The sequence below is a fragment of the Heliangelus exortis genome, chromosome Z (assembly GCF_036169615.1).
Source record: "Heliangelus exortis chromosome Z, bHelExo1.hap1, whole genome shotgun sequence".
NCBI lineage: Eukaryota > Metazoa > Chordata > Aves > Apodiformes > Trochilidae > Heliangelus > Heliangelus exortis.
In genome coordinates this window covers 22808571-22835847 of record NC_092454.1, presented here as the reverse complement: position 1 = coordinate 22835847, position 27277 = coordinate 22808571, and the positions used below count along the sequence as shown (strand labels likewise).

Here is a 27277-nt window from a genome sequence, read left to right as displayed (position 1 = left end):
GGCAGTGCTGAGAAGCACTGGTGTAATCATCTATCTCATTCCTCTTCCAAGGAATTGAACTGAGTATATGTTGCATTCAGTACCGCTTGCCATAAAACAAAACAATTAAAACACCAGTTCCAAATGCAGAAATAAACATAGGAATTACTGTAGCCGGTGTCCTCTCCTTCTGGATGTCTCCACACGATCTTTTTCAGCCGCCATCTTCAAACCTGGGAAACTTCCTGCTCTTTCGTTTAGGGCACTCGTATCTGAACAACCTTACCAATTCACAAAGCTACAGAATTGGCTTCTGCAGCTGTATCTACAGCGATGACTAGCAGCTGAGAATTGTCTTTATGTCCAAAGGCGTTCTGATACCTGCTATTCTAAGTTGATTTCAATATAAAACAACATAGGATATTAGGGTCCTGCCCGGTAAAAAGCTGAATGTTAATTTGCTCCAAAATTCTTCCATGCCAACTGCAGCTCCTGGACTATATGTAAATATGATTTCATTGAAGAGATATTCAACAGTGGTATGAAAAAAAAAGATCCTTCTAAATAGATACAAACCTCCAGGACAAACATTTATTCAACTAATTTACAGAGTAAGCCAATTAAGGCAAAATATATTACTTGGAAATACAATGGCTTTCACTGAGCACAAGTATGAGCTGGCTTACAATACATTGTATTTTAAAAAGTCCTTTGAAAGCATTTAGGGAAGATAAAGGTAGAGGGATATAAGCTGAAAAACTGCTTCTTTAAGGCAAACAGAAAGTATTTCTTTATTCTTCATTTCTTAAAAAAACCTATTATTACCAAAATATTTTCTTCCCAACTACTTCCATACATCTGAATAACGAGTTAAGATTGTGGGAACATGGATAAAGACCACTTATAGCCATGAAAAACATCTGACACCACTGAAAAACCTGTATAAGAAAAGAAAGTTCATTATAATGAGAAGGCATTTAAGACTTTAAAATGTTTAGAAAACCCAGGACAGCAAAGCAAGAGATACATATCTCACCATTTTGCATACCAAATTGATGACAACCATGACTTGGTAGAAGAGGCTGTCATTCTACATGAAGTTTGGAAGCCCTGGAGTAAACTATGTCGTAACTGCTGAAAATTCATGAGTTTGTGGTACTTGATCTAAAACCCACTGAAGTATCTTGAAATCTGTCTAGTGTTTTATTGGACATGAATTTCACTACTGTTACATAAAAAGAAAAATTATGCAGCATGGAATATGGAATTTCAAAATTATTTAGCAAATACTTTTAACTAATGGGGCATGGTTTTGTGCTCTTCTTCAGCAGCTCACTGTTATGTGTGGTAAAAACTACTTGGCAGCACTCCTGAGGACTCAAATACAGACACCAAACCTACGAGGTGTTAAATACCAACTAGGAACAGGCTTGAAGAAAATAGAGAATGTAATCTCTGGTTTGCAATGCACACATAACATACATATTGTGCTGTTAACATGTTCATATTACTAATATAATAGAAATAGCTACACAACAAACCCCTTCTTTAAAAAAAGATACAGTAACAAAAATACCTCAGCAAATGCCTGCTAAATGTCAAATAAGAGCACATTCCACTTGACAAACTGTAATGCTTTTTATCCCCATTGCAAATACATGTTTGTTCAGATATCCTATTTTGTGAATCATATTGGAAATCACAGTCATTAAAAATTGCAATTGCTCATTTCAACTATCAGGAATTACCTTCACTTCTTAAAAAGTAAAATACAGTTTACAGTTAGATTACAAATATGTGCTGTTTCCACTGAGCATTAGAACATGTAGCTTTCAGTTCTAGAATCATCCCCAGTATTCCTTAGTGTCATGGATCAGCCTTCTTTCAAACAGTCCTGGGTGGTAAGTGCTGTTTGTACATTCCCGCCAGAGCCTTAGCTGCACTGTAGATCATCTGCCGACAGGACATGCCTGTGAATACCAAGTGCCAATCAGCCCTGTTGACGTTCAGTAAACTCTTCTCAAGCACTTCGCCCACGGTCACCAACAGGCCTGACCATCTCAGACTGTAGTCCTGAGGAGTGAGGCTCTTAGCCTGTATAATATGTTGAGAAGTGATTATTGAAATGAGAAGTTTTGTTTCTGTCTTCACCATTACTAACTTGTGTAAGTAATCATTCTTAACTCAGTAATACTACATGACAAATTAAAGGCTATCCAAATACAAAATTCAGATTGCCTCATGATTTGTCTTGCTGATCCTATTTTCATTTGTATGTATCATGATCCAAATGACGTATGAGCAGTATAAAGATAAAACACATGCCTAAGAGTGAGAAGACATTCTGCCATTACCAGGATGTAGCTTTCTTTTAAAGTAATCAACAAATAGAATCAATAATAACACATGTTTATACAATCATTCTTACCCTCCAAAGGTTTTTAAAATTAATAAAATGTCACTCTGACATAGGAAAGTAGCCAAATACAAGAAGTAAGATGAGCCTGGCAGAAATGGAGAACTGAGCTATTTGCATGAGGTCATAGAGGGATTACATACTTAAACTCCCTGAATCTGGAAGCAGAAGGGAAATCATAAGGGATAAACTGTTTATCTGATCTGATGCTATCCACTGCTGCATAAAATGAAGGACGGAAGACTTTTACCCTGAGAAGATAATTTCTTAGTATTATTCTGTTCTTCACAGCATTGCACACTGGGCCAAGTTCTTCAAATGGATTTTACTTTGACAAATATTTGAGTTTATTTGTTTCCAATGCGTGTACAACAGATCAGAGAGTTCTTCAGTGTGTTCCAGCTTTCCTAAAATGACTGTCTTGCAACAGTAACAGCCTATGTAACTTCGTTAGACTATGCTGTCCACTTCAATATAGAAATAGCTTATTATCAAGAGATATAAAAGGGCAGATTTCTTACGCACAGGGACGGGAAGTTATCCTTATTGGTCAGAACATTTTGGCAGTAAGAGGTAAAAAAGTGCATCTAGCAGCAAGTGGGGACTGACTAGCTGATTATGGTATTTCCATTATGATCCACAGTTGCACATGATCCATACATTAATTACTTGGTATTTTTACTCCTATTGAACAGTAGACTTAATTTAAAATAAAAAAGAACCTTTCTGTAGCTTCACATCATGACTGAAACTGCAATTTCTGCTCAATAAAAAACGAAGATGACACCTAATCTCTTAACAGAAAATGATTCTCAAAACAAGCTTTTAAATTCAACTTTTTACCTCCTTAAATCAAGTAATATTAGAGTTATGAAGAGCTGTGAGTCTCGTATTATGTACTTAGAAAACTCTATGCCACTTGTAAGGGCATCAACAAAAAAGTGCATCTTCTGTACAGACAGCTTTACCACTATGTCAATTCACAGAACAATAAAATACATAGCTAGCAAGAATTTCGACAAACATAATTGCTTTTAATGTTGCCTCTATTAAATCTTTCATAGTGCAAATAACAAATAACATTGCCTGCCTAACACATATGTCTTCTCTCTTCTTAGACTTAAGTAAAACTACAAAATTGGTGCTGTTTTCCCCTGTTATGATCTAGATTTTGCATAAAGATACTGGACAGGATTTATACAAACATATTTATTTAAATAAATGTATATGTAAATACAAATACATTTAACACATTTCTACAACTCCCTGAAGCTCAAACCCCAGAGAGTTTTGCTTTGAACTCTTCATGGTAGCATCTATTTTAAAATAATTTTCAGACTGGAGTTAACTAATGTATGATTCATATCTGCTGTCAGGCAACATGCAGTGACTGGAGTTTGGAGCAAATCCCAGTGTACGCCTTAAGAAATGTAAACAATCTCATGAAAAATTCCTACTTGTGGTATTTAGGAATTGTACAGTACCGCATTATTTTCCATGGGATGAACATGGTATTTCCAGTTTTTTATCTTTTTCTCTCATTATTTTACATCCTTGTCAAAACAGCCCAGTGAAAAGAGGGTATCAGTCTTGCCAGTTAGATGACGGTCTATACTTTCATAGTGTCATTAAATCCAAGCAGAGATCTAAAGGGCTGTCCTTAACTTCTTTTTTGTTTATATTTTCAGAATATTAATCAGTATATCATGCCATTTGTTTGCTGGTAATTAACAAAATAAGTCTAAGATTTATGAGCCTTTATGAGCTTTATTAAGAATTAAGTGGTAAGATCTCAATTGATAAACTTGGGCTACATGAAAAGTTAAGATACTTATTGCTAACATATTTGTATGCACACAGACACCCTCCTAATTTTGAGTCACTGAACCAGACTGTTGAAAATAGGTCTATGGTAATAACAATTATGTTTTCTTTTTGAGAGAGTACTTTTTTTTGAGGGAGTACTTTTTTGTAGTAAGTTTTACTCTTGGTTAATATTTCCTCTTCGTTAATTCTTCTGGGAGTATTTCTTCTTCATTAATAGAAAAGTAAAACTAGTACTTCCAAGTGCTATGTATTTCAGAATGAGATTGTTCACCAAGAACTGTTTTGCCACAGTTGCCTAAAGATTTTCAGGTAATACGGAAATATGATTCAAAAATAGTTCATGTTTCATACATTAAAACATTCAAGTGGATCAAGCGTCAGTAAGAACTGACAGTGAAATAAGTGAAATTAAAACTTATTTATGTCAATTAATAATCCAATGCTGGTAAGAAAACAGAAAACTCACCTGCTGAACATACTGCAAAGGCACTGGTGTTGCTTGGGTAAAAGCTTCCAGATGAATTCCATGAACTGGATCTTCAATGATCAGACATCCAATGTCAAACCACCTGTGATGACATGCATTGTTACTTGTTGTTTCTAATGTAACTAGTAAAGAAGACCAAGACATTCTTGGGGCCTCTAATGAGTGCAGGAAAGAGCTAGCCTTCCTTTCAGGAGCACTGCAGTCCTGGGTGAGCCCTTCCATGTTTAGTACTTAAAGAAACATTTTCAGATCTAGGAATGAGTAAATTCAAAGGACGAGAACAGAAATTCTTTTGAAACAGAGATCTCATTATCATTCCTTCATGGAAATATGGTAAAACATCTAAATAAGGTTAGATGGAAATGAATACTAAACAAAAATCAAAACACAAATTCCATTAACTCTAAAAAATTCACCATCTTCCACTAAGGATAATAAATGTATTTTTAAAAATGGAGCAAGAGCACGTTTTGTGTCAAAAAAAATAAACTAAAGCCCATCACATGAAAAGAATTGCAAACACAGGAAAAACATTAAGTTTATAATACGAAAAGCATGACATTGTCCTTTATATTTTGAAAATTAATTACACAGCTACTCAAAGAACTGACTATCAAAATGCATGCATTCTGAAACACTGGTTATGTCTCTGCAGTACAGGTTAAAAATACTAAGTATATCTCCAATGAAAAGAAAATGTGTAACATATTGTCTGACAAAATCATACTACTAATGATGCCAGAACTAATCCTAGTTGCTCTGAACTGAATACAACTTCAAAGAAAGAGAGTGCACACACAACACTAAGCAAACTACTAGCCAAAGCTCCTAAATTTTGTCATCTCAGTTTAAATTTATTGTTTATACCTTATGAATCTTGAAAAACCTGAGAAAGAATATTAAAGGTGTCCAGGCAGAAAACCAAATATTATCATAAAAATTAAGCCTGCCAAAGCAATACTGAAGACATATTCTCTCCTTTCTCCTGCTCAGTGATAGTGCCACCAATTCTTTATGGACCCCTTCGTGTCAGGAAAGAACATTCCATTTTAAAATTTGTTTTCTTCTTTCCTTTTTTTTTTCCCTAGGAATATAACTAAGGTTCTCACATGTCAGGAAGCAATTCCTCAATGAAGTTTTCTACTGATACAGCAGGCTGTTTTTCATGTATTACTCCTGTCCGACGCAAGCTGTCTATCCTTTCTTGGGCTCCCTAAACGTAAGATAAACTGTTAGACAAAATAATACAATTTGGACCACAGCATAGTACAATGTTGACAGAAAAATGCAAAAAGAAGTCAGGAACACATTTTTCAAGTTAAATATAAAATGAAGCATTTTTTAAAATTACTCTTATTTCAACGTTAGGAATAAAACCCCAAACCACTCATGAAAAGCCATACTGTAAACCTGAACAGTAATGAAAGCTGTGTTATAAGTATTTTCCAGGAAGACCTAGATGAGTGTGCAAAGAATTCCTAATCTGTAACACTGCCAAGTTTCACTAGTAGTTAAAGCATTATGCATGTTAAGATCTGCCAGGTTCAGATCCTTTGAAGCTTTGGACTGACTGTGAGACCAAGGGCAAGAGAATCTCTTTGTTTTGGTGCTTTTCCACCTAAGAGGTAGGAACCTGCTATTACTCTGAAAATTGCAACAGAAATACCACTAGTACTACTACTGCTACGATTACCACCAAGCAGTAGCTAAACAAGCAGAAGAACATACACATTTATCTCTTATCTCAATATAAAATTCTATCAGCTAATACATTGCTAAGAGGATAGGCTTTATACAGCACTGAAGGCTGCCACAACAGTAAGGAGAAAATATTTCCTTAGTGATTACATGATTTGCTTACATTTAAAAACCAAATACTAAATAGTTATTTTCAGGGTCTTTAGTTATTAGTCAAGGAGGTGTTTGCACCTACATACATCTCACAAACATGCCAGTTTTTTGAATCTAGCAAAACAACCCTTGTCAACATTCCTCTGGGCTAGCACAGCTGTTTGCAAGGCTCCACAGTGAATTCTTACTTTTCAATCATAAAACATCTGTTCAAGAAAATCCCTGACAAGTGTTGTGCAAGCCATCTTTGACCTACTGAATTAGTGAGGAGACACTCAGTCTTACAGTGCCTCTTAATTTCTAACATCTGCTACATGGCAGGTGGTAATAGACTAAGAAGAAATGCCTGATACACTCTGAAACTGCGGTAGTAGTACAATGTATACCACATGTGATGATTATCAATGACAGTATAAAAAAACTTGATATAAATATTCTTCATTTGTTGTGAAAGTGGTAGTAAAAAACCTCAGAGACTTTTGATAAGCAGTTTTAAACTGATCTAATGATGCCGATGGCAATTAAAAAAAAAAAAGAAAAAAAAAAATCTACTGCACAATTGACTTTCCCCTTAAGGAAAATGAGATTCCCTGGGTGAATGTTTCCATACTTTACATTGGCAGCCCTTTAGCACTGTTAAGTATCAACTTACTTTTAAACCTGCAGCATAGCCTACAGGTTGGGGTGCGATGTTGGACTGTGCAGCCTCTCCAGTAACAACTGCCATTCCAAACACTTCCTGAAACGCATCTCGAATTGCCGCAACCTTTAACTCTTTGTTGGAAGTAACCACTATATCTAGTTCTCCCCCTGTTTCTGTAAAATACAGTTACATATATACGTGAGAATGTGTTTTTCCCCACCCCAACTAGTTCCAAAACATTTTAAATCTTAACAGTATACTTCAGCTGGTCTTCTTTTCATGAACTGCACAAAAGCTCTTACATGAATCAGAAGTAAATTAGGAAGCAAATGTCAAATGAACAGCTAAGTGATTCAGAGATGAAAGACAAAAAGAAGGAACTGATGGTTCTTCAGCACCTGAAAAAAACCACATCATTCATTTATGATGACAATTCATAGATTCAGAAGAGTAACTTAGACATCAATTTCTAAGGCTGTTTTGGTACTATGGAAAGCAGTAGAGAATGCAGGCACGACACTCTTCCTTATGAAAGGGAACAAATGGAGAAAGTGGTAGTAAAAAACCTCTGCTGGAGACAGAATACTGAGCTAGATGAACCACAGATCTGGAACATCTCTTCTATTAGGAAAGACTGACAGAGCTGGGAATGCTCAGCATGGAGAAGAACTCAGAGGGATCTTACCAGTGCTCACAAATATCTGAAGAGAGGCTGCAAAGAGGCCTGAGCCAAGTCAAGGCATGCCCAGTAGAGCAGAAGACCAGAGGCAATGGGGACAAACTGAAATATGTGAGGTTCCATATCACATCTGGGAAATGTTACACTGTGAAGGTGATTGAGCACTGGCTCAAGTTGTCCAGAGAGGTGGTGAAGTACCCATCCTTGGAGATCCTCCCTAGCTGTGCAACTGGCTCTAGGTGGCCCTGCTGAAGGAGTGGGGGTTGGACAAGAGACCCTCCAGAAGTCCCTTCCACCCAACACCATTTTGTGATTCCGTGATCCAGCAGGGCATTTCTTACAAGAGTAACAAACTAAGGAACAGCCTTTTAATCTGTCATTTCCCAGGCTCACTGACTATACAAAAACATATTAAGATACCTCTCAAACTAAAAAAGAAACATGAAGAAGGAATTAAAAAAGATCATAGCCCAATGATTTTGTTTCCAAATACTAAGAGTCCACCTAATTACACAAACTGACCAAGTCTGCAGCATTTTTTCTGATTCCTCCACTGATAGTGACAAGTTTGAAGCTTAAATTTTAAAGAAAAGAAAAAAATATTCTTTGGTTCATATTAATTAGCAGATCTCAGTTACAGAAAACATCTCCTTTTTATGAAGATATACACCACCAACAATCAACATTTTATTTGATTTTTAGGCTTCCAAATTTTTTATTTATTGATGGCTTTACTGCTTCACTGAACTCTGAGCAACTGTTTCAAAGATCGGGTAACAACAGGACTAAAAAGCTATTGAGAGTATCTTTTTTTTTTTCATAGTTTCCTTCTTGATAGGAATGAAGTTAACATCAATAAACAGCTGCTTCAAATTGACAATTTTTTGCTGACATTAGCTTTGCCTCAGTGCTCAAAGATCGAAAAATTGTTCAACAGTTTTTAATGCAACTAAAAACTAACCCATGAAGTGCTTCCTATATTACTGCATAGTAACATAAAAATGGTAACTGTGCCCCATATTCTTGTACTTTGATAGCAGAAAACAGATTATGGTCTTTTTTATTAAGGATCTTCATATATCAAAAGCGTATCTTTGTTCCTCACAGATAATACAAAAGAGAAACAAAGAGATTACATGCATTAAAAAAATACAATCTGTGAGAAGACCTGTCTCACACTGTGGAAATGTGGAAGTATTAGAACTTAGAATATAAAGATTATTGACAAAACTGTCAAATTAAGTTAAGCTCTGTTACTTGAACATGAAATTTCACTATACCTTGTGTATTATACACTACAATGACAGCTCCTTGTAATACTTAAGATTCCCTGTTACCTCCTGTTATAAAAAGTATTAATGTTTACACTTACAAGGTGACCATTTACAAGCTGACCGTTTCCCATGCAGACAGAAATTTTTGAAGCTTAAATACAGATGCAGTGGAAGAAAACAGTGTGCAACTTGGGGATTATAGACATGGTCTCTTCTTTTTCTTTGTTTTCTTTATAACTTCCTCATCTTTCACAAGCTGAATTCAAGGGTATTACTATGCCACTAGGTGAACTCTAGCAGGACACAGTTCAACTGAGCCTCAGGAAACACAGAAACAGTTTAGCTTCCGTGAGTTTCATTGGATGGACAAATAACTTAAGAAACCAGTATTGTGACTTTAACACACTACATATACAAACATCAAAGGTAAAAGTAATGTGCTACTGTATCAACCTCTTTAACTGTTACATGTATTAGTTAATGGTTTGTCACAAATACTTACTGATATATGGAACCATGCCAGGATCCAGAGTAGTGATCATGGTCTCCACTGAATGTTTGGTTTTATCAAGCACAGACTTCACCATGGGATTCTCAACTACACCCTAGATTTAAGCAAACAGATTTACACATTATCTTCTTTGCTTTTTTCCTAAGAAACTCAAAATGTTTCCTAAAAAACAAACAACCCCCCTCCAATATTAGGCTGCTTTGTGCTTTTCTTACCACTTTTACACATTTTGTAATACCTGTTGTTGTATTTCACTCCTCAGCACAAATACTACAGGATATGACTCCTCAGTTACACATCTGAAGTTCAAACATCATCTTTAACATGCTCTTCGGTATTAATGCAGAAACAGTCCCATCAGTAATGGTGGGCAACACCCTTGATCTAATCTCTTCTGGGGCCAGAAGCCTTGAGCATTTAGCAAAACTATGTAGATTCCCAATGTTAATTACAGGTAGCTAGATTTGGACCATAGAAATTCAAGTTGAAGAGTCTTTTCTAAGAACAAACAATAGGATCTATTTTTGAACAGCCCATTACTAACAAATATTACTAGAGCAATTAAGCTGAAAGTCCTCAATTTATAAATTCTAAACACAGCTGGAAAAATATTCTGTATTCTCCAACCAAATCACAGGTAAAACTACTGACAGACCTAAAGATTTTAAAAATATAAACACAAATGCTGTCCTGTGTCTTGCAAATAGTCTTACTGAGTGTCTGTAACAAGTCAGAAGTTTATTTGAATTCAGGTTAAGATCACAAGAAGAAACCAATGCTGAATCATTGAGAGATAAAGCACTAGAAATGCTTTATTTTACAGAAACCTTTTATAATGTTTATTTAGCAAACAGACTACTTTCAGTCTAATATTGCAACTACACGTGCTTTTATTTTCTTCACCAAGTGACAAGCATTACAGGGCAGCACTGTGCACACATATTTATCCAGGAAGTGCTTGCATGGTACGCCTACACAGTATTTCAGAGAAAAGCAGAATCAGAGTAGTTTTAATTCTTTCAGAATAGATTTTGCTCAGCAAAACTTCCTTCCAATATCACAGAATGGATTGGGTTGAAGAGACCTTGAAGACCATCTAGCTCCAATCGTTCTTACACACACCTTCCATTAGATCAGGTTGCTCAAAGCCCCATCCAACCTTTGAAGGCTTTCTATTTCTTTGTAGCAAGCTTAACAATGACAAAAACTACAAAAAACACACTTCTACAATTACTGAGTTACTGCATAGCTACTAACAATGACTACCTTATCTCATGGCTCATGCTGAAATATCTCACTACTGTACAGAACACTGGAATTTAGTAAAGGAAATAAAACAATCACTCACTCTAGAACCATAAACTTTTTCAAGGCAAAGCCCAGTGCAGCCACTTGTTTCTCATTAATGTAACACAAGTTTTCTGAATGGTAACATTCACTTAGTGATGGTTGTGAAACCCTTGCAAAATCCACAGACTGCCATCAAGAACAAGGAAATCTATATTTCTCATTCATCTCTCTCACAAGAATATGCTGGAGTTTGTTGTTCTAACTAAAACTGAGTGAATGCTATGACATCTTCTGAAACATTTTAGGCAGGAATTTCCAGTTCGAGTGTCTTTCCAGTAATGCAAAGCCAGGCAGTACTTCACCAATCAGCAGCAAGACTGCCTAACAAACAGTAATTATCCATCTTCTTCAGATAATCAAATTTTTGAGCAACAAGAAGCTGCTGCTTTTACCTTAGGAATATTCCATTATGTTCATCACCCTAGCAAGAGCAGAGAGAAATAATCCGTAGTTTTACACCAATGCAAAAAAACATGAAGCTAGCATAATACTATGAACCATAATGTCATGAAGTTTGGAACTTCTACCAAGTCAATCAGAAAGTAAATATAAATCCACATTGCCCAATGGAGACTCTTCCACGTCAGCAGATGGCAAACACAGATCTTTTGAAAATTCAGGTCCTGGATGTCTTCAGCAGTTGAACAGTCAACTATGCAAGCTGCCACGTGCAATAGTCAATCAGCCTTGCCTCTTCTATGTTATGTAGCAATCCACCCTGGAACTGCTATGAGACTGCTCCATATTTAAGAGATCAAAAGAATGGAAATAGTCTGACTCAATCCTAGACCATTAAAAACTGTTAATTTTAGATTGTCAGAGTCTTAGGTGTTATCTCACTTGAAGTAAAACTGCAGATAGATGGTTTCTTAAGAACAGAAGGGGAAAAGGGGCTGTTCCAACTATTTCAAGAAGAGAAATAAAGATAATTGCTGCAACTACAGAGTAAACTCTTCAACAGGGAATCCAGGATACACTTCTGCAATAATTACCAGTTAAGAGTCCCAGATTCTGGCTGTTTCTTAAAAAACACAGTACCTGATGTGTGCTTTAACACATCAAGAACTCGATAGCTTCAGTATAGAAGAATGAGGAGACACTAATTACCTAGGAAATTCTGAAAAAGAGGTCACTGAACAAACAGAGCAAACAAAACACATAATACTTCAACCAAAATCTAGACTTTATTATTGAAGTCAGTGATACAGACCTTCTCCACAAAAAAAAAAAAAAAAAAAAATAGAACACCTTTTGAATCCTACTGGCATAAAGGCACCAGTAATGTGGAGGAGACTGGCTTTTCAAAAAATGTGCCATTGCAAGCTCCAGTGCTTTCAAAAGGGCTACAGAACCATGTTACATGAAAAATGAACTTTTTTTTAACATTACCATCTATTATAAATATTAAGAGGAATAGGGTTAGTGAGAAAAGTACATTATTATGGATTGCAGACAGCCCTAAAAAGAAGGGCCTGGGGATGGTAATGGTCCAGAAGCTTAACGTGAGCCATCAGTGTGTGCTTGCAGCCTAGACAGCCAACTCTGTCCTGAGCTGGAACATATCCAGAGAAGAGCCACTGAAATGATCAGAGGGCTGGAGCACCTCCCCTATGAAGACAGGCTAAAGAAGATGGGGTTGTTCAGCCTGGAAAAGAGGAGGCTCTAAGGTGACCTTATAGCAACCTTCCAATATCTGAAGGGGGCCTACAAGAAAGCTGGGGTAGGGCTTTTTACACAGGTGTGTAGTGAGAGTATATGGGGAAATATTTTCAAATGTGAAAAGAGGATGTTAAGGTTAGACATTAGGAAGCAATTCTTCTCTGTGAGGGTAATGAGATGCTTAAACAGGTTGCCCAGGGGGCTATGGCTGCCTCCTTCCAGGAAGTGTTCAAGGCCAGGTGTCCCTTGTGTCCCTGCCCATGCAGTGGGGTTGGAACTAGACGACCTTTAAGGTTCCTTCCAACTCTACCCATTCTATGATTCTAAGATTAAAGGCAAGATTGTTTTTTATGATCCTGAGAAGACATCTCTCCTTGAAAAGGGCAGCATGACAACTCTGTTCTCACTGTACTGATGAAGGATTAATCTTGTTCTTTAAGACTGTATCACTATCAAGATGTGTCTTGCTGGAGTGAAGAATGCCATGTCACACACCTTTTTCTCTCAGCTTTTCAAGTTCAAAAGGGCTTCAAAGTCTCTCCTAAATTCTGCAGTTCCACTGCAACACCAATCTTCTTGATTCTCCCTTCACCTTTAGCATGAGGCAGCACAAAAAATGGTATTGCTCTTAAAGATGGTTCATTATTCATGGACAGTTCCTAGGTCTTTTCACCAAAACTTCCATGATGCTACTCACATGTAGCATTTGTCACAGGTCCGAGAAGTCTGCAAACTAATGAAATTCTACTTGTTGGTTTTGTTGCTTATTTCCTCTGTAGAATTAAATTGCACCACATGTGTTCTAGTATAATAGAAAAGAAAAATCCTACAAATTATCTTAAAACACTTTCTAGGTAAACTGTACTTTGGTGGAAAAAACATTGATTCTTGAACAGACGTGGTTGAACAGAACAGGCATAATTTGCACGCTACAGAAATCAAACACAATTAATTAGGAAATGCTAAAGAAATGGGGTATGCTAAGAATTCGGTTGAGTTAAAACTAATTCTTTTTTTCTGCATCCAGTTGCTGCGAAGTGAAAATTAACTTTCAGGTCTTGAAGAGATTATAAAGCTTTACCTGATTTAAAACATGTGACAGAACCTGCCAGGTATGCTTATCTTCCTGTCACAAACACTAAAATGAACTCAGAACACCTGCACCTGTGCAGTGCTCCCTCTTCTACACTTAGAAAAAGCACAGTTTGAGCAGACACCACTATTAAAAAACATCCCCCATGCACATGAGGCTGGAGGAAAAAAAGGATTTATAGCAACATGTATTTAAAAAATCAGGTATGTCTTACCCTAGTCAGTAAAAAAAGCTAGTTCCTTGTGAAGCGTAACAGACAAGACCCCATACCTTTATAAACCCCCACAGTCCTCCCACAGGTGCTCCACTTTGGGCAGTAGATACCCTAGGGTCTTCATGCTCCTCGGGAAAGGTGATTGCAGAAACAGTTCCAGGAGCCAAAGGGAATGAGGAAGTTGCTTGTTGAGTAATAGGATCTGTCAACACACCTAGTCAGAGGGAAAAATAAAACACCAGTGTTCATTTACTTTACTGCATTTAAGCTGTTACACTGTAGCAACATGCAATTGTTTAACAGGAAAATGAACAGGAAGAACAGAAGAATACTGAGCTGATTCACTTCATTTCTTGAAGGCCCCAGAACAGTTCTGCTTCTTAAAGATTAGCAAATATAGCTACTGTAAACGAATCCAACTACATCTGCTATTAGAACTGAGACTGCCTGTACATAATTGTCCTGGTTTGGGCCAGGATAAAGGTGATTTTCTGTCTTGTACTTTTGCTTTTAGCTAAGTCTCTTGTAAGTAGTTGAACTTGCTGAAATTAACAGCAAGTTTCTCAGACAGTGTGTGTTTCTAGGACTGGTAACACTTGATGTTTATAGTTACTGCTAGAGACTGGTATGCAGAGCCAAGAACACTGCTCAGCTCTGAGGAAAACATAAAGAGGTCCCACCTGCAGCCCTCCTTTGGGGAGGAACGGACAAGATAGATGCCAGAATTGACCAAACAGAGTATTCCATCCCATATACGTCATCCTCAGTATAAATTTGAGGGATCACGAGGGCCAAGCCAGATTTCCAGCTTCCAGCTGCCTGCCCTTCCTGCCTTTCCTGCTTCCATTCCTTCACCCCAGCATCCTGGAAGGATCCCATCCGTTTGCCTGCCTGTGATCCTGATCCGTGCCAGCCCTTATCTGTGTGTTCCTGCCTCCAGTTCCCGACTGCTGCCGACTCCAGGAGTCCAGCCTGGACTTTCCCAGGACTGCCCTGTAGCCTCGGTGGTGACATGAGAGCTATTGGGGGGAAGGGGGGAGGAATGTGGTATCCATTTTCTTGTATATTTGTATATATTTAGTAATTTTTCCTATTTATCATCACTGTTTCATTAAAGTTGTGTAGTTTAGTTTCCAACCCATAAGTCTCTCTCCCTTATTCTCTCTCCTTTCTTATCAGGGAGGAGAGATTAATAGAGAGCGTCTGTTACTCGGTTTAATTGCCGGGCCAGTGTTAAACCGTGACAATAATGTACAAAATTAAACAATTATTTTTTTCTTAGCAGCTTAGTTTAATAGTAGTGGTTTTTACTGTATTCAAATTTTTATAAGCCCTCAGTAGAGGAAAATGAGGAATGGGTGTTGCTCTCTGAACAATGGCATAGGAATATTCTCATACACAATAATATAGAGAAGTAGGAAATAGTCTCACCCTGAGTGCTAGAAATTAGTAGCAATGGAAAAAGGAGCAAGCAAATGAGTAACTTCATATATTTTGAAGGTAGACAAAAGAAACTCCACAAATAGAAAACTTAAGCATGGCTCTTTGCCCGATTACTCACACCTACTTTAACATATTTTCCAGCATCAGCCTTAATCAGGAGTTATTTTTATAATATACTGCACAATTCATAGGTCTTTTTATACATCTTCCTAATACAGACTACTTTCAAAAGAGGTATCACCAGTAACAGTAAAAGCCTAACCCAGCTACAGTTGAAGAGCCAAGTTTCCATTCCACTAGCAGAAAATGATATCAGTTCAGCAACTACAGCAATTGATTTCATGGAAGGCATGTATTTTTAGCTGTCCTTATGCATTTATTGTCTGGAAACAAGAAAATAGAAGCTGGTGTCATGGGATGGACCACTTGTTATGCTTTTTCAGAACACAAGCTTGGAATACTACGAAATTACACCCTGAGATACCATATCATTCTATGGAAATACAATGGTTGAAGGTTTGACTCTGATCTAAACATAATATACATATATAAGTTCAGCTGGGCTTTCCTGTTGAAATTAATAAAAAATAAAGCTCTCAGGCAAAGATTTTTCTGAGCCTGAATGCTAGTGGAACTCTACCAAAGAGGACTCTGTCCCAGATTATGACTATTTTAAAGGCTATTCTCTGTTCCTCTGAGTGTAGCTACATTAATTAAGTGTATCCATAATAATAATCAAGCTGAACTTGCAGGATTCAAACAGTGGTGCAAAATGCCACACAGATCGCTCAGTCTGAAAAACATGAAAGCATATAAAACAAAAAGCTACCTGTGACTGGAGGTGCAGAAAATGATGGCATCAGTGGGCTTTGTGGTGCTCGACCAGCATGACCTCTAGTAATATTGGTTGAAGACATGCAAAATCCTGAAATGGGGGGCCCAGTGGGAGGTGCAGGAAGACCAGGACCAGTACTAGAGCTTAATGGAGGAGGCGCAGAAAACTGGGAGATGGAGGTACTAAAAGCTGAAGGAGGAGGGACAGGAGTTAGAGGTGGTGCAGTAGAAACCATTTCAGAACACACAAGTGGAAGAGAAGCTGCAGTCATCACAGGTGGGGGAAGTGGAGACACTCCAGCTGGCAAGGGTGGTGAGCATGTTGGAGAAGATGACTTGCTTGGTGTAGCAAGGGGACTGGGTGAAGCTAGGAAAAAAGAGAAAAAAGGGATTTTAGAAATGCCTTCAGGTTGTTATATAATTGCTCAGATAATTTACAAATAAGTTTTGACCTGGTCTGGTTTTTTTACCCTTCATGGTAAATTTTAATTCTGCATGAGTTTGCATACAACAGCAATTGCTCTCAATTTCTGGTAAGAGTATCTTGCAAGCCCCATCCCTACTTGTCGTAAGCTTAAAAATATGAATTAGCATTTAACCACCGATCTTCACTGAAGCTGAAGTCTGCATCAGAAATTTCTTGTTCTGTTCCTTCAGAATGAGCACTTAGTTATATTAGGAGTAAAGATGATGCCGGAAGTGCTGATGTTGAAGAATAAAATGTAAACTCGCAGTATCTGGGAGGGTGGGAGTTACTTCAGAGGTACAGTTCTATGACATGTATTGAACACCAGGCAGCTCTCTTCTCCCGGGTACCTTGTCTCCTAATGCCTCTCCCTTCTCTTTTAGTATGTCCCTCAGCTGATACTTGGATAAGCCAGTTTTGCTCTATTAATGAAGCTTAGCCAGAAAATTAAGTCAGAAAAACAGAAGTGAGCATTTTTGGTAGCAGTAAGCTAGTAAGCTGTTGGGTCAGCTCAAGCACACCACTAGCCTAAGCCTAAAACATCAATAGCAGTCAAATGATACTAGTGCATCACGGTGCACTAATCCAGACTTCATCACATACTGCTATCATTAAAAAAATTCTGAGCATGCACCCTCCCCATACTCGTATAAAGTTATTTCTAATTTATTTACATGTTCCACAATACTATAGTACAAAGAATTGAAACTTTAAAAGGATGAGATAAAGATTAATGAAAAAAATGTTTTTATTTAACACTACAAGAAGTTTCCTGCTCCCACTGAAAACTAGTAATATATTATTAATAGAACATGTTAATAATGGTTAGCATACTATACACTAAAATTACTAACAGTTACTTTTTAGGATGAGCCATATGATTGAACATTATTTTTTAAATCTTGGTTTAACACCTCCTGAAAAGGCAATCCGAAAGTCTAGTTCTGCATTCAGACTATTTCCATATTCGACTTTAATGGCTGTCAGAGCTGGAAAAGATACCCTCACAAAGGTACATAGATCCAAATGGAGGAAATGGCTTACTGGGTGTGCTTGCTAAATTATACTACTTGTTTTCCACTTCAACTCATCAGCTACACAGAGGTTTTTCTTGAAATACAGCTGGCAAATGACCATCTTCCTTGAGGTCAATGAATTTTCTTTCAAACTGATCAGTAGATGTTTCATTGCAGTATTTTTAATAAATGGATTCAAAGCCCACTGAAACTCTTAATTTGCAAGATTTTTATATAGGTATGGAAATTCTCCTTGCAGGTTTCTATGTACAGATCTGACAGGTTTTATATCAGAAACTTGCATTGGCTTTTTGCAACAGGACTGTAAAACATTTGTAAATATCACTTTTCAAAATGCTCTCTCAAAAGCATGACTTTTTTACAAAAAGAAGTGACTATATCACTCCTTGTTAAAAGACTACCCTTACCTTAAAGGCATAAACTCTGAGAGTGTTTTTTTTAAAGTACTTTCTACATAGCATGCTGCTGACAGCCACTTGTCATCACATAAAATATCAGCAAATCAGGCAGACCTCTCTTTGTGCAAAAGAAAAATCTTTTAATCTTTAACAACTCTTCTAAACACCTTGCAACACAACCAGCAAAACTCTGTGAGATACAAAAATACTTCATGGTCACTTCCTAACTCACTACAAACTCTAGTTTAAGAATTTACCACCTAAAGATCACTGCGCACTTCTGGCTCAAGTTTTTTTGTTGCAATAACTTGGCTATGAATGGGGCAGTGAATACATTTTTTGTGTAGTGTATCTCTGTAACCGTATTCCAGAATCCATTTTTATCCTTGTCAAAGCGACTGCTCTATTAGTGGTTACACATACACAGTTTTAATTAAAACACTGCTTTTATTAAAGTGGTCATTTACTGTTGAGGATGTATCTTCTCCAGCTCATCCCTTCTTTAGCACTGGACAGTGAAGTAGTTTGTTGTGTATTCTATTAATCAAAGAGAGTTTAGCAAAAAACATGAACATCTGTATCTTCAGAAACCTGTAGAGCAATCCTCTCATACTGCATCATTTGTTCTAACACTTGTTTCTTCGATCTTCAGCCATGTTTTCTACACATTGTCCATCAGTATTTGCTGAGAAATGTATTTAGATTGCCGTAATACTGTTGCCCAGGTATTACTCCAGACATTTTCACCATGTCAGAAAGAACAACTGTCTCTTCGGTGTATATAGCTTTGCATCTTCATTATTAGGTAAGAAATCTCCAAAGAGACCACTGAAGACTTATCATTAGTTTACTGGAATTTTTTAAGTACCAGATTGAGTACTGTATGAATTGAAACACTACCAAAAAAATTGTAGAGGTCTGTTTTCATGTTCTACCTAGTTTTTAGGTGTCTTTCCACAGAGAATTAAGTATCTGATAGACAGAATACGGTGTTCAGATTCTTGAAAAATAAAGTGCTCTGATTACCATTCACCATATTAAAAAAGTAGTTATCCAGATTTACCACTATCTCTGACAATACTGTAATTTTTTTGCTTTTCAATTCCCTTGTATGCTGCTCAGCTAACTGAGTGGTAGTGAAAGGTATTCTTTTCCTGGCATCAGATCTTTAAAACACACAATATAGACACATGACTTCATTTAAAAAGTTTCAAGAAAAAAGAAATGCTTAAAATAATTTGTGTGTCAGATGTGTACCAGAGAGGAAGCACACTTCCATGATTAACAATTTAAATTATTCCCATTAGACTGGAGAAGAGCACTGTAATTATGCTGATTGTGCTGGCTGCAACATTTTTGGATGAATTGCTGTGCTTCAAAAGACATGAATAAACGTGACCAGGATGCTGAAGAAGTTTTTATACCTAATGAGACAGATGTAGCAAGGGCAGCAGCAGCTCCTGCTGTGCTTGGTGGGGATATGGCAGGTGGAGTTGTTTCTATTCCACTCTCCTCCATCATTTTCCTTCAGCTACGAAAAGCTACAAGATTAAAAAAAGAATACTTAAGACAAACAACGGGAAAAAAATTTAAATTACAACGTAAATACCACAACACAGTGATCTGCATTCCCAAACAGGTAATACAAATGCAGACTCCAGAAAAAAAATGGACTGATCTCAAGTATATAATTATCCAGTATGTCTCACTTGTCCTGTGTCATTATTTTTAGCACTGTGATAGTACTTCAGATTCCAAGCCTCTTTATAAAAACCTGAGTTAGTGCTTCAACTATATAGTGGAGCTACTTAGATAATTAATAATAAGAGAAGGAATTACACACTGGAAAATCCATACTCCTCTGCAAGAAAATCTTAACTGCAGGGTAGTATTTTGCTGCAGTATGCAGCTGTAGTAAGTCAAAAAAGGACCTGTTATTTTCAGAGCTGACTCATGACAGGATGGCACACATGGCAAGAAGCAAGGCAGGATCAAAGTCTTTTCCATTCTGACACCAAAGAACCATGACCACTCAAGAAGTTGTAACCCTCTTTGGCTTAAGGCTTCAGTAGAAACTGCAGAGCACCATACCTTGCTGAACACTGAACAGCAATACAGCTGGCAATGGCCCACAAATCCTGACTCTGTGACCTAAGCTCCAACCATGACCCTGTTAACCTAGAATTAGGAATTCATAGACATGTAAGTAAGCTTTTCTCTTTTAACTTTACAAAGAGAAAAGTGAAGCAACTATTAAACAGAAACAGCAATCCCAAACTCTCAAAAAATATGATTAAAAAAAACCATGGAACTGACTTAAAAATTGCATGTAAAAAAAGAAAAAAAAAAAAAAAAAAAATCCATAGTTCCTTATTTCCTCCTCTCTCCTGTAAGCCCTTACGGAAAAGACAAGCATCTGCAATACTACCTAGCCAGAAGATGGAAACTTGCAAGGTGAATCCTGCCAGCTGTAGGGCCTATTTCTGTTCCCTTGGATTCTGCAGGTCTAGGTACGTGCCCCCAGGCAATGTGTATCCAGCAGGCTGGATACCCTCTAAGTGATGACCAGTCAGAAACATGCTGGTGTCTTTCTTCTGTTCTGGCTTAAATTTTATCCTTTGGCTCTAAGACATTTATTCTTCACTATAATTAACTGGGGTTTGGCCACTAGCTGGGGAAAATAAGATCTATTCCTACCTTTTGCTGGAAGAGTAGGCAAATTCCTTTACTCTCTCATATAATGCACAACCACAATACCCTGTAGCATTTTCCTCCCACACTCAGCTTTTTCCTTCACTCTTTTTCCCTTTCCATCTACCCACCAGGCAAAACCCCAAAGCCTACATGCCTCTGTATTCTTTTCCCTTTAGCTTACCCATCCCCTCACACAACTATCAATCTCAGTATGACATCATGGCCTGGAAGTGACCAAAATGAATCCTCCTTCCTATACACTGAATTGTCAATATAAGCCACTTGCAGTTTGCATATGCTGCATGGTGAAGAAAAAAAAAAAAAAAAAAAAAAAAAAAAAAAAGGTGTTAAAGAGAAAGACAAGGGAAGATGGAATACACAAACAAGAAGTAAAGCAAAAAGTACAATAGATGTGACTGGAAGCTAATAGCTTGTCATGTTGGAAGAATCCAGCACTACACATAATTAGAAATGATACTAGAGGATATATAGTTTAACACTTGAATCTTTGCCTAACTGAAACCAAGTATATGTGAGCAAATGAAAAGAACTGGAGTGGAAAAAGAACACAGGTAGGTGGGGAAATGCAAGCAAACCACAGTCTCTGTGTTCAGTCCTCAACGAAGTTTCCAATGAGAGTTTCCAACTTCCCTTATGAGAGCTGCAGAGATAAATTTACCCAGTAAGATCAGCCTGAAATTCCTTAATGACTGCCGTGTGTCAAACAGGACTGTGTTCAGTTACTTAAAAACAAAACAAAAATGAGTAGTAGTAATTCTTCACAGTCCAAGACACAAAGTCCAAGTTGTCTGCAGCAAGTAGTACCTGAAAATACAGCCTAACATTTTAAGAAAGAACCTTATGCACCTACCAGCAAACTAGAACATTTTGTATTACTAAATTGAAGAGAGGAAGAAAGTTGAGGCAAGCAAACTGACACATATGCATTTGGTGAAAATAAGAGCAGTGCTGCCTTCTAGTGATTTGTGGTTATGAACTGATTTCACAAATTGGATAGTTTTCTACATTTAGGTAGGAGAAAATCTTATCATTATCTGAAAATAAAAAAAAAGAAAATATGGAAAAGAAAAATATAGAAAAACACAGAAAAAACACATTCCCCGCTATCAGTCATCCTTAAAATAATGTCTTTAAGAAGCAGAATAATAAATTTTATTAGGGTTCCTCCAACTATGTGCTGGAAAAAACCCCAATCACATCATGTCAGTACTAATGTAGACACCATAGGAATGATGTTAAACCCCCACACTACACAAAGGAAACACAGTGTACCCACAAGGTCTATGCCTAGGTGACTAGTAACTAGATTTTACTGATTATTATCAGTTGAATCTCATCCATTAACCCAACACCAAACCTCAGACACTAGCCTAATTTCCTGTGTACATTGAACAGAAAACTAGGCTATGGTCTTACTGAAAATTTTTAACAGGACTTGCATTTAAAGTAGGAATGAAATAACTTGACTTAGAGACTACGAGGCCAAACTGACATATTATTAATCTTTTGACTTTGGTTTAATAGGATGTAATTACATTGTACTAATATTTTCCAATAATCTTAATGACATAACTATACTTCAAAGCATTCTTTGGGTTATTACTCTAAAATAGAAATCCACAGGGATAAGATTACCTACAAATGGAGATTAGCAATTTCACATGGATAATGTACATTTTCTAGATATCAGTCATAATTCAGACTTTTTAATAAGGCTGTATCTTCAGTCTTCTTTAATTAACTCTTTTATTTTAATAGACTGTCCTGCTAATAAAAAAACACCAAAACACGATATGCCCTAAGAAGCAAAAAAAAGAACCTTAAGAAGCAAAATTCCTCTCTACAATGAGCCTAAATAAAACCACAGCTGCAATACTAAATTCAAATGCTATTGAACTTCTTGTCTTTAATCATAATAAGCATTTTAATTGTGTGGAACAGTATTGTTTACAGAAATTGTTAATGGCTAAGCACAAGTCAACAACTGACCAGAAGAAGGACCAGTCATGAATTTATCTACTTGAACAAATACATCATTTGGAGCCATTCCCAATGCGACCTCTTCAAATAAAGGTTATGTTCCAGCTTGCATTAACTAATAGATTCAGAGATACATATTTGTATTCAACAGGAAAAAAAGTCAAATGGAAAGAAGTCCTCAAATTTGAAAAGATAAAAACAGGAGAGATTAAAAAACAGAACAACCAAGAAGATAGCAAGAATGAAAATAACAAAAACCTTCAGCTATTAAACATGGCGTAAAGATGACTTCAATCCAAAAGACAACACTCTTCAAAAAAAAAAAAAAAAAAAAAAAAAAAAAAAAAAAAAAAAAAGCTGAGATGTTGTTATAAAGTTTCATCTCAAAAATCCCTCTCATTGGTTATTCCATTTTAGAAAGGGAGAGCACAAAGCCAGGAAGGTCCAAGAGGACATACAAAGTTCCACTGAAGCCATAGGACAGGCATAGAGGGATCATCAGTTTAATCAACCCATCTTAAATGACCTTAAGTACAAAACCTGAAAGGGTAGTAATCAGTGAATAAAACAGGAAAAAAAGAACAGAAACCCAGAGTTTCCTGTACTGGCTTTACTACTTTATATTCATAGCACAAATAATGTTAATCACAACACCTGCATCCGTTTTTCACCAGCCATCTGTTTCCCAAGCAGAAGCCAGTACCCCCAGACTCAAAGTAGTACCAAGATAGCTTGAATTAACACGAATGGCAGAAGGGATTGGGGTTGGTCTTGTTTTGGGATACTGAAGATCGTCAGTAGTCTGTAGAAGAAACTATAAAAACCAGAAAGTTCTCCTTTTCTAAAAGCTTTCTAATCTCTGAAATCGCTTCTCACATTCTCAGTGTTATTGCCAACCCTCAATATTTTTAACTGTAACAAATCTTATGTTGCTTCATGGACAACCTGGCTCCAGATCCCTGTGACCCAAGTTAGAGAACTACTGATCTGGTAGAGAATGGTACAAATGAAAACATAAAATGATAAAGAAACAGCTAAAAAGAACCACATACATTCTACCAATTTGCACTATTAGTTTTATTATATGATGCAATGGATGCAACAGCTGTAGTACTTTGAGAGTAGTTTTCTGGGTTTTCTTCCCTATTAAAAATGCTTTTCATATGATAATAAATAAATCGTATACATAAAGGGCAAATAACTTCAACAACGCCTCCATGGACACTATAGTAAATAATAAGCCTCCTGAAGCACCACTTCTAGCAGGTAACAGCAGATCCTCAAGGGTGAGATTTCCACTGTCACCGCTGATACAAGCCGAAACCACAAGGCTTTACTAGGACAAGCACTTCCAACCCTAGCGGAAAGGCTGGGAAGCACAGCCCTTAGGCCAGGCTCCAAACTCCTCACGGTGCCTGAACGCATGTCAGTCGCTTGGAGGGTGACTCAGAAGAGCAGTACAATATACGCGACCTTGCAATGCAGCAAGATCAGCCAGACGGAAATTCTACGGAGTCGTGACCTATGCGTGTGTTTGCAATGCCACCAGTCAACGAGGCAGCAACGAGTTCTGCAGTGACTCTGACCTACACCCATAACCCACAACTTTCACCTCACAAGCCTAAACGCCCGCTCCTGTCAGCAGGGAGGGCAGCAGCTGCTGCTGTCCTTCAGAAGGACAATATGGTTCAGAACAAGAATAAACCAGACCGCCCACAGGACGTCTTCACCGTCAGGTCTCTAAGCCTGGTGAAGGGCTGACACCGATGCAGGTATGCCGACCGAGGAGAAGCGGCGAGAGGAGTGAGGTCTCGGGACAACTCCCGGAGCTCAGTCCGTGGCCTTCACACGCGTAAACGCAAGCACGCAATGGGCCGGCAGCCGCCCGCAGCGCCCCGGAGCTGACGGGACGCCAGGGCGGCGCGGCCTAGGCCGGCAAGCCAGGCGGAGCAGCGCGGACCCCGCTAGCATCCGCCTCCTCCGCCGGGAAACACCTCAGGCCACCCGCCCTACACGCCGAAGTCTCCCATGCTGCCCCCCCCGCCCCGCTGCTCCGACCTCCGGAACTGCTTCAGCCGCTTCAATCCACAAGGGTCGCAGCCAGCACCCCCGGAGCGCCTGGAAACCACCGCTGTGGGCTACCGCCACCGCCCAGCTTAGCCCAACCCTCCAGCCACGCCCTCCCGCCGCTAGGGACGACGGGTGCCAACGCGTCTCCTCTGCCTGCCGCGACACGCGGCTTCACCGAGCGCAAGGGGAAAAACCTGCGTGCCCCTCGCCCCGCCACGGCCCGGCCAGCCGTGCTCCTCTCACAGGGCAGCTCAACGCCGAGCCCCGCCGGCGACTAACGAAGGAACAGACCGGCTTGGGCGCCCACTACAACTCCCAGCAGCGGTAGTGGCGCCGCGCCCCCGCACCGCCCTGGTCCGGTCCCGCCCCGCGCTGCCACGTCTCCTGAGGCGCTGCCTACCGACAGAGCGTACCCCTCTGCTGCTGGTGCCGCGCCGCCGCCGCGCCCTTCGGACCACAAAATGGCGGTAGTGGGGAGTAAACGTAATCCTCTTGCCACGTTCGCGGGCGCCCGCGGGGGGGAGCCGCCTCGCGCAGCATGGGGGAAGGCTGAGCAGCCCAAGTGGTCGGCTTGCCGTTGCCTAGCCTGGGTTCGCTGAGCTCCCTCGACTCTCGTCTCCGTCTCTGCACCCCGCCCCTGTATTTAGGCTCTGGCCCACACTCTAACCTGCACAAATCCTAGGCTGCAGTACGGCCTCTGCCGCCTTTTTCTGGATAGCAGAGAAGGTACAAAATGAATAGCCTTGACAAACCATCAGACACACTTTACTAGATTTATATTTATGGGAATTTAAATGTATTTTAGTTACAATCACGTGTATTACATCCCTTTGGAAGAAAACCTGTGCTCAAGGGCATTAGCGTCTCCATCTTTCTGAGTTCATGTCCCCATAATGCAAATGAGGGGAAAGATGGCCCAGCAAGACCAGACAAAGCAACTTTGTGATGTCCACACAAGAGCACAGAGGTCCTCCACGTCCACAGGGCCAGGCCTGTAGTTCTCAAATGAGGTGAAAGAACCTCTGCAAGAGCACCGTGCCAGGCACCATGGCAGCTTCCTCAAGGGGAAGGGGCCCTGCAAGAGAGGAGGACCAAGACTCTCAGTCTTGAGGTGAGAGGTGTACTCAGCATAGTTCCAGCCCCTTAATAGCTGAAGTAGGGTGAGGAGACTCTGAAAGGCCAAAAGAAGAGCCCCATGGTGCTCAGCTGAGGACAGAGAGAAGAAACAGAGGCAGGCATAGTTCCAGGAAAGTGGGGGGGGAGAGGTGGAAGGGGGGAAGAAGCATGGGGGGGGGGGGAGGTCACCCACTGTCTGAACTGTTGTTAACAACAAGACCTTTTTTCTGCAGTTTTCAGGTGTCAGTTTTCTTTTATTTCCTGCTAGTGAGACTTAGAAGGCTGGGAGCCCATGAGGGTGGGGTATGCTCCAGTTGCCCACCCAGCCCTGGTTTTGCCAGCTTCTGATACTTGCCTCTAGTGCTGCTGGCAAGGTAGTTTCTTCATGGCTGGAGAAGAGCCCTCAGGACTGCTGGCCCTCCTTTTCAGGGCTCGCCAAGGCCTCCCACGGGAACCTTCTCTTCCCTGGTGGGGAGCAAAGAGCCCAGGCACAGCCTCCTGTGGGTCCTCATGTGACATTTGTTCTTCATGGGTGGGAATAGGGGCATTGGAGAAGTTGCTGGGACGCCAGTGAAGGAAACCTGATGAGGTACTGGGGAGCATTTCTGCTTCAGCTCTGTCAGGGCTGCTGGGGGTGGCTGGGCTGGAGACAGGAGACCCTCCTCGGGAGGCATCAGGGCTAGGGACAGCTGCACGGCTGCTCCCCTGGCCCCCGGCAGTGTGGGTATGCCCCAGGCCTAACATACGGTAAGCCTCCATGCTGCACCGTTGCACAGCAACATCAACAAGCTGGTGCACAAAGGTCACTGTGTGGTTTTGGAGAGAGGTCCCCAGCACCTGGACTAGTAGATTTACATCTAGCCCAAAGAGGATCAGGGTGTTCATGATGTGGTCTTCAATTTCTGCCAGTAAATGCTGGTTCCCAAATACCATCCCCAGCTCATGATGCACCCAGGGCAGAAGGAGCTGAAGGAGAGATGGGTGGTTCTGAAAAATGAATGCCCAGTTGTGGGGCTGCAGGCCACCAGGAGGAGCCCTGAGTACCAGCCCCACAGGTGGTTCTGTTGCTGCTGGGCTGTGGGCAGCTGAATAGCCAGGAGCTCCTCCTGACTGATAGCCAGCTTCTGATGGTGCTGCAGGTGGTGAGATGACATGCTCCTCAGAGCCGTTGGCTGTCTGCACCGAGTGAGCAATGGAGAGGGTCCTCCTCTTGCAGATAGGGCACTGGGTGTTGC

The 27277-nt window shown here is 39.4% G+C and overlaps 1 protein-coding gene across 5 annotated transcripts; it reads right to left on the bottom strand.

Annotated features, from left to right (window-relative positions):
• Positions 1-556: 556 nt before the first annotated feature.
• Positions 557-25043, bottom strand: PRRC1 (proline rich coiled-coil 1). 5 transcript variants are annotated; one of them, XM_071731786.1, is made up of 10 exons: positions 24915-25041; positions 20253-20339; positions 19586-19702; positions 16256-16450; positions 14040-14197; positions 9659-9761; positions 7213-7376; positions 5819-5922; positions 4689-4791; positions 557-2073 (listed from the first exon to the last, which is right to left on the bottom strand). In XM_071731786.1, the coding sequence occupies exons 3-10, from the start codon at positions 19680-19682 to the stop codon at positions 1864-1866; spliced, it is 1134 nt and encodes a 377-aa protein (XP_071587887.1). In that variant the 5' UTR covers positions 19683-19702; positions 20253-20339; positions 24915-25041; the 3' UTR covers positions 557-1863. The 5 variants fall into 5 exon arrangements, with proteins under 5 accessions (XP_071587887.1, XP_071587888.1, XP_071587886.1 ...); XM_071731787.1 differs by having other exon boundaries at positions 20253-20331; positions 24915-25024; XM_071731785.1 differs by lacking the exon at positions 20253-20339 and having other exon boundaries at positions 24915-25043.
• Positions 25044-27277: the final 2234 nt, after the last annotated feature.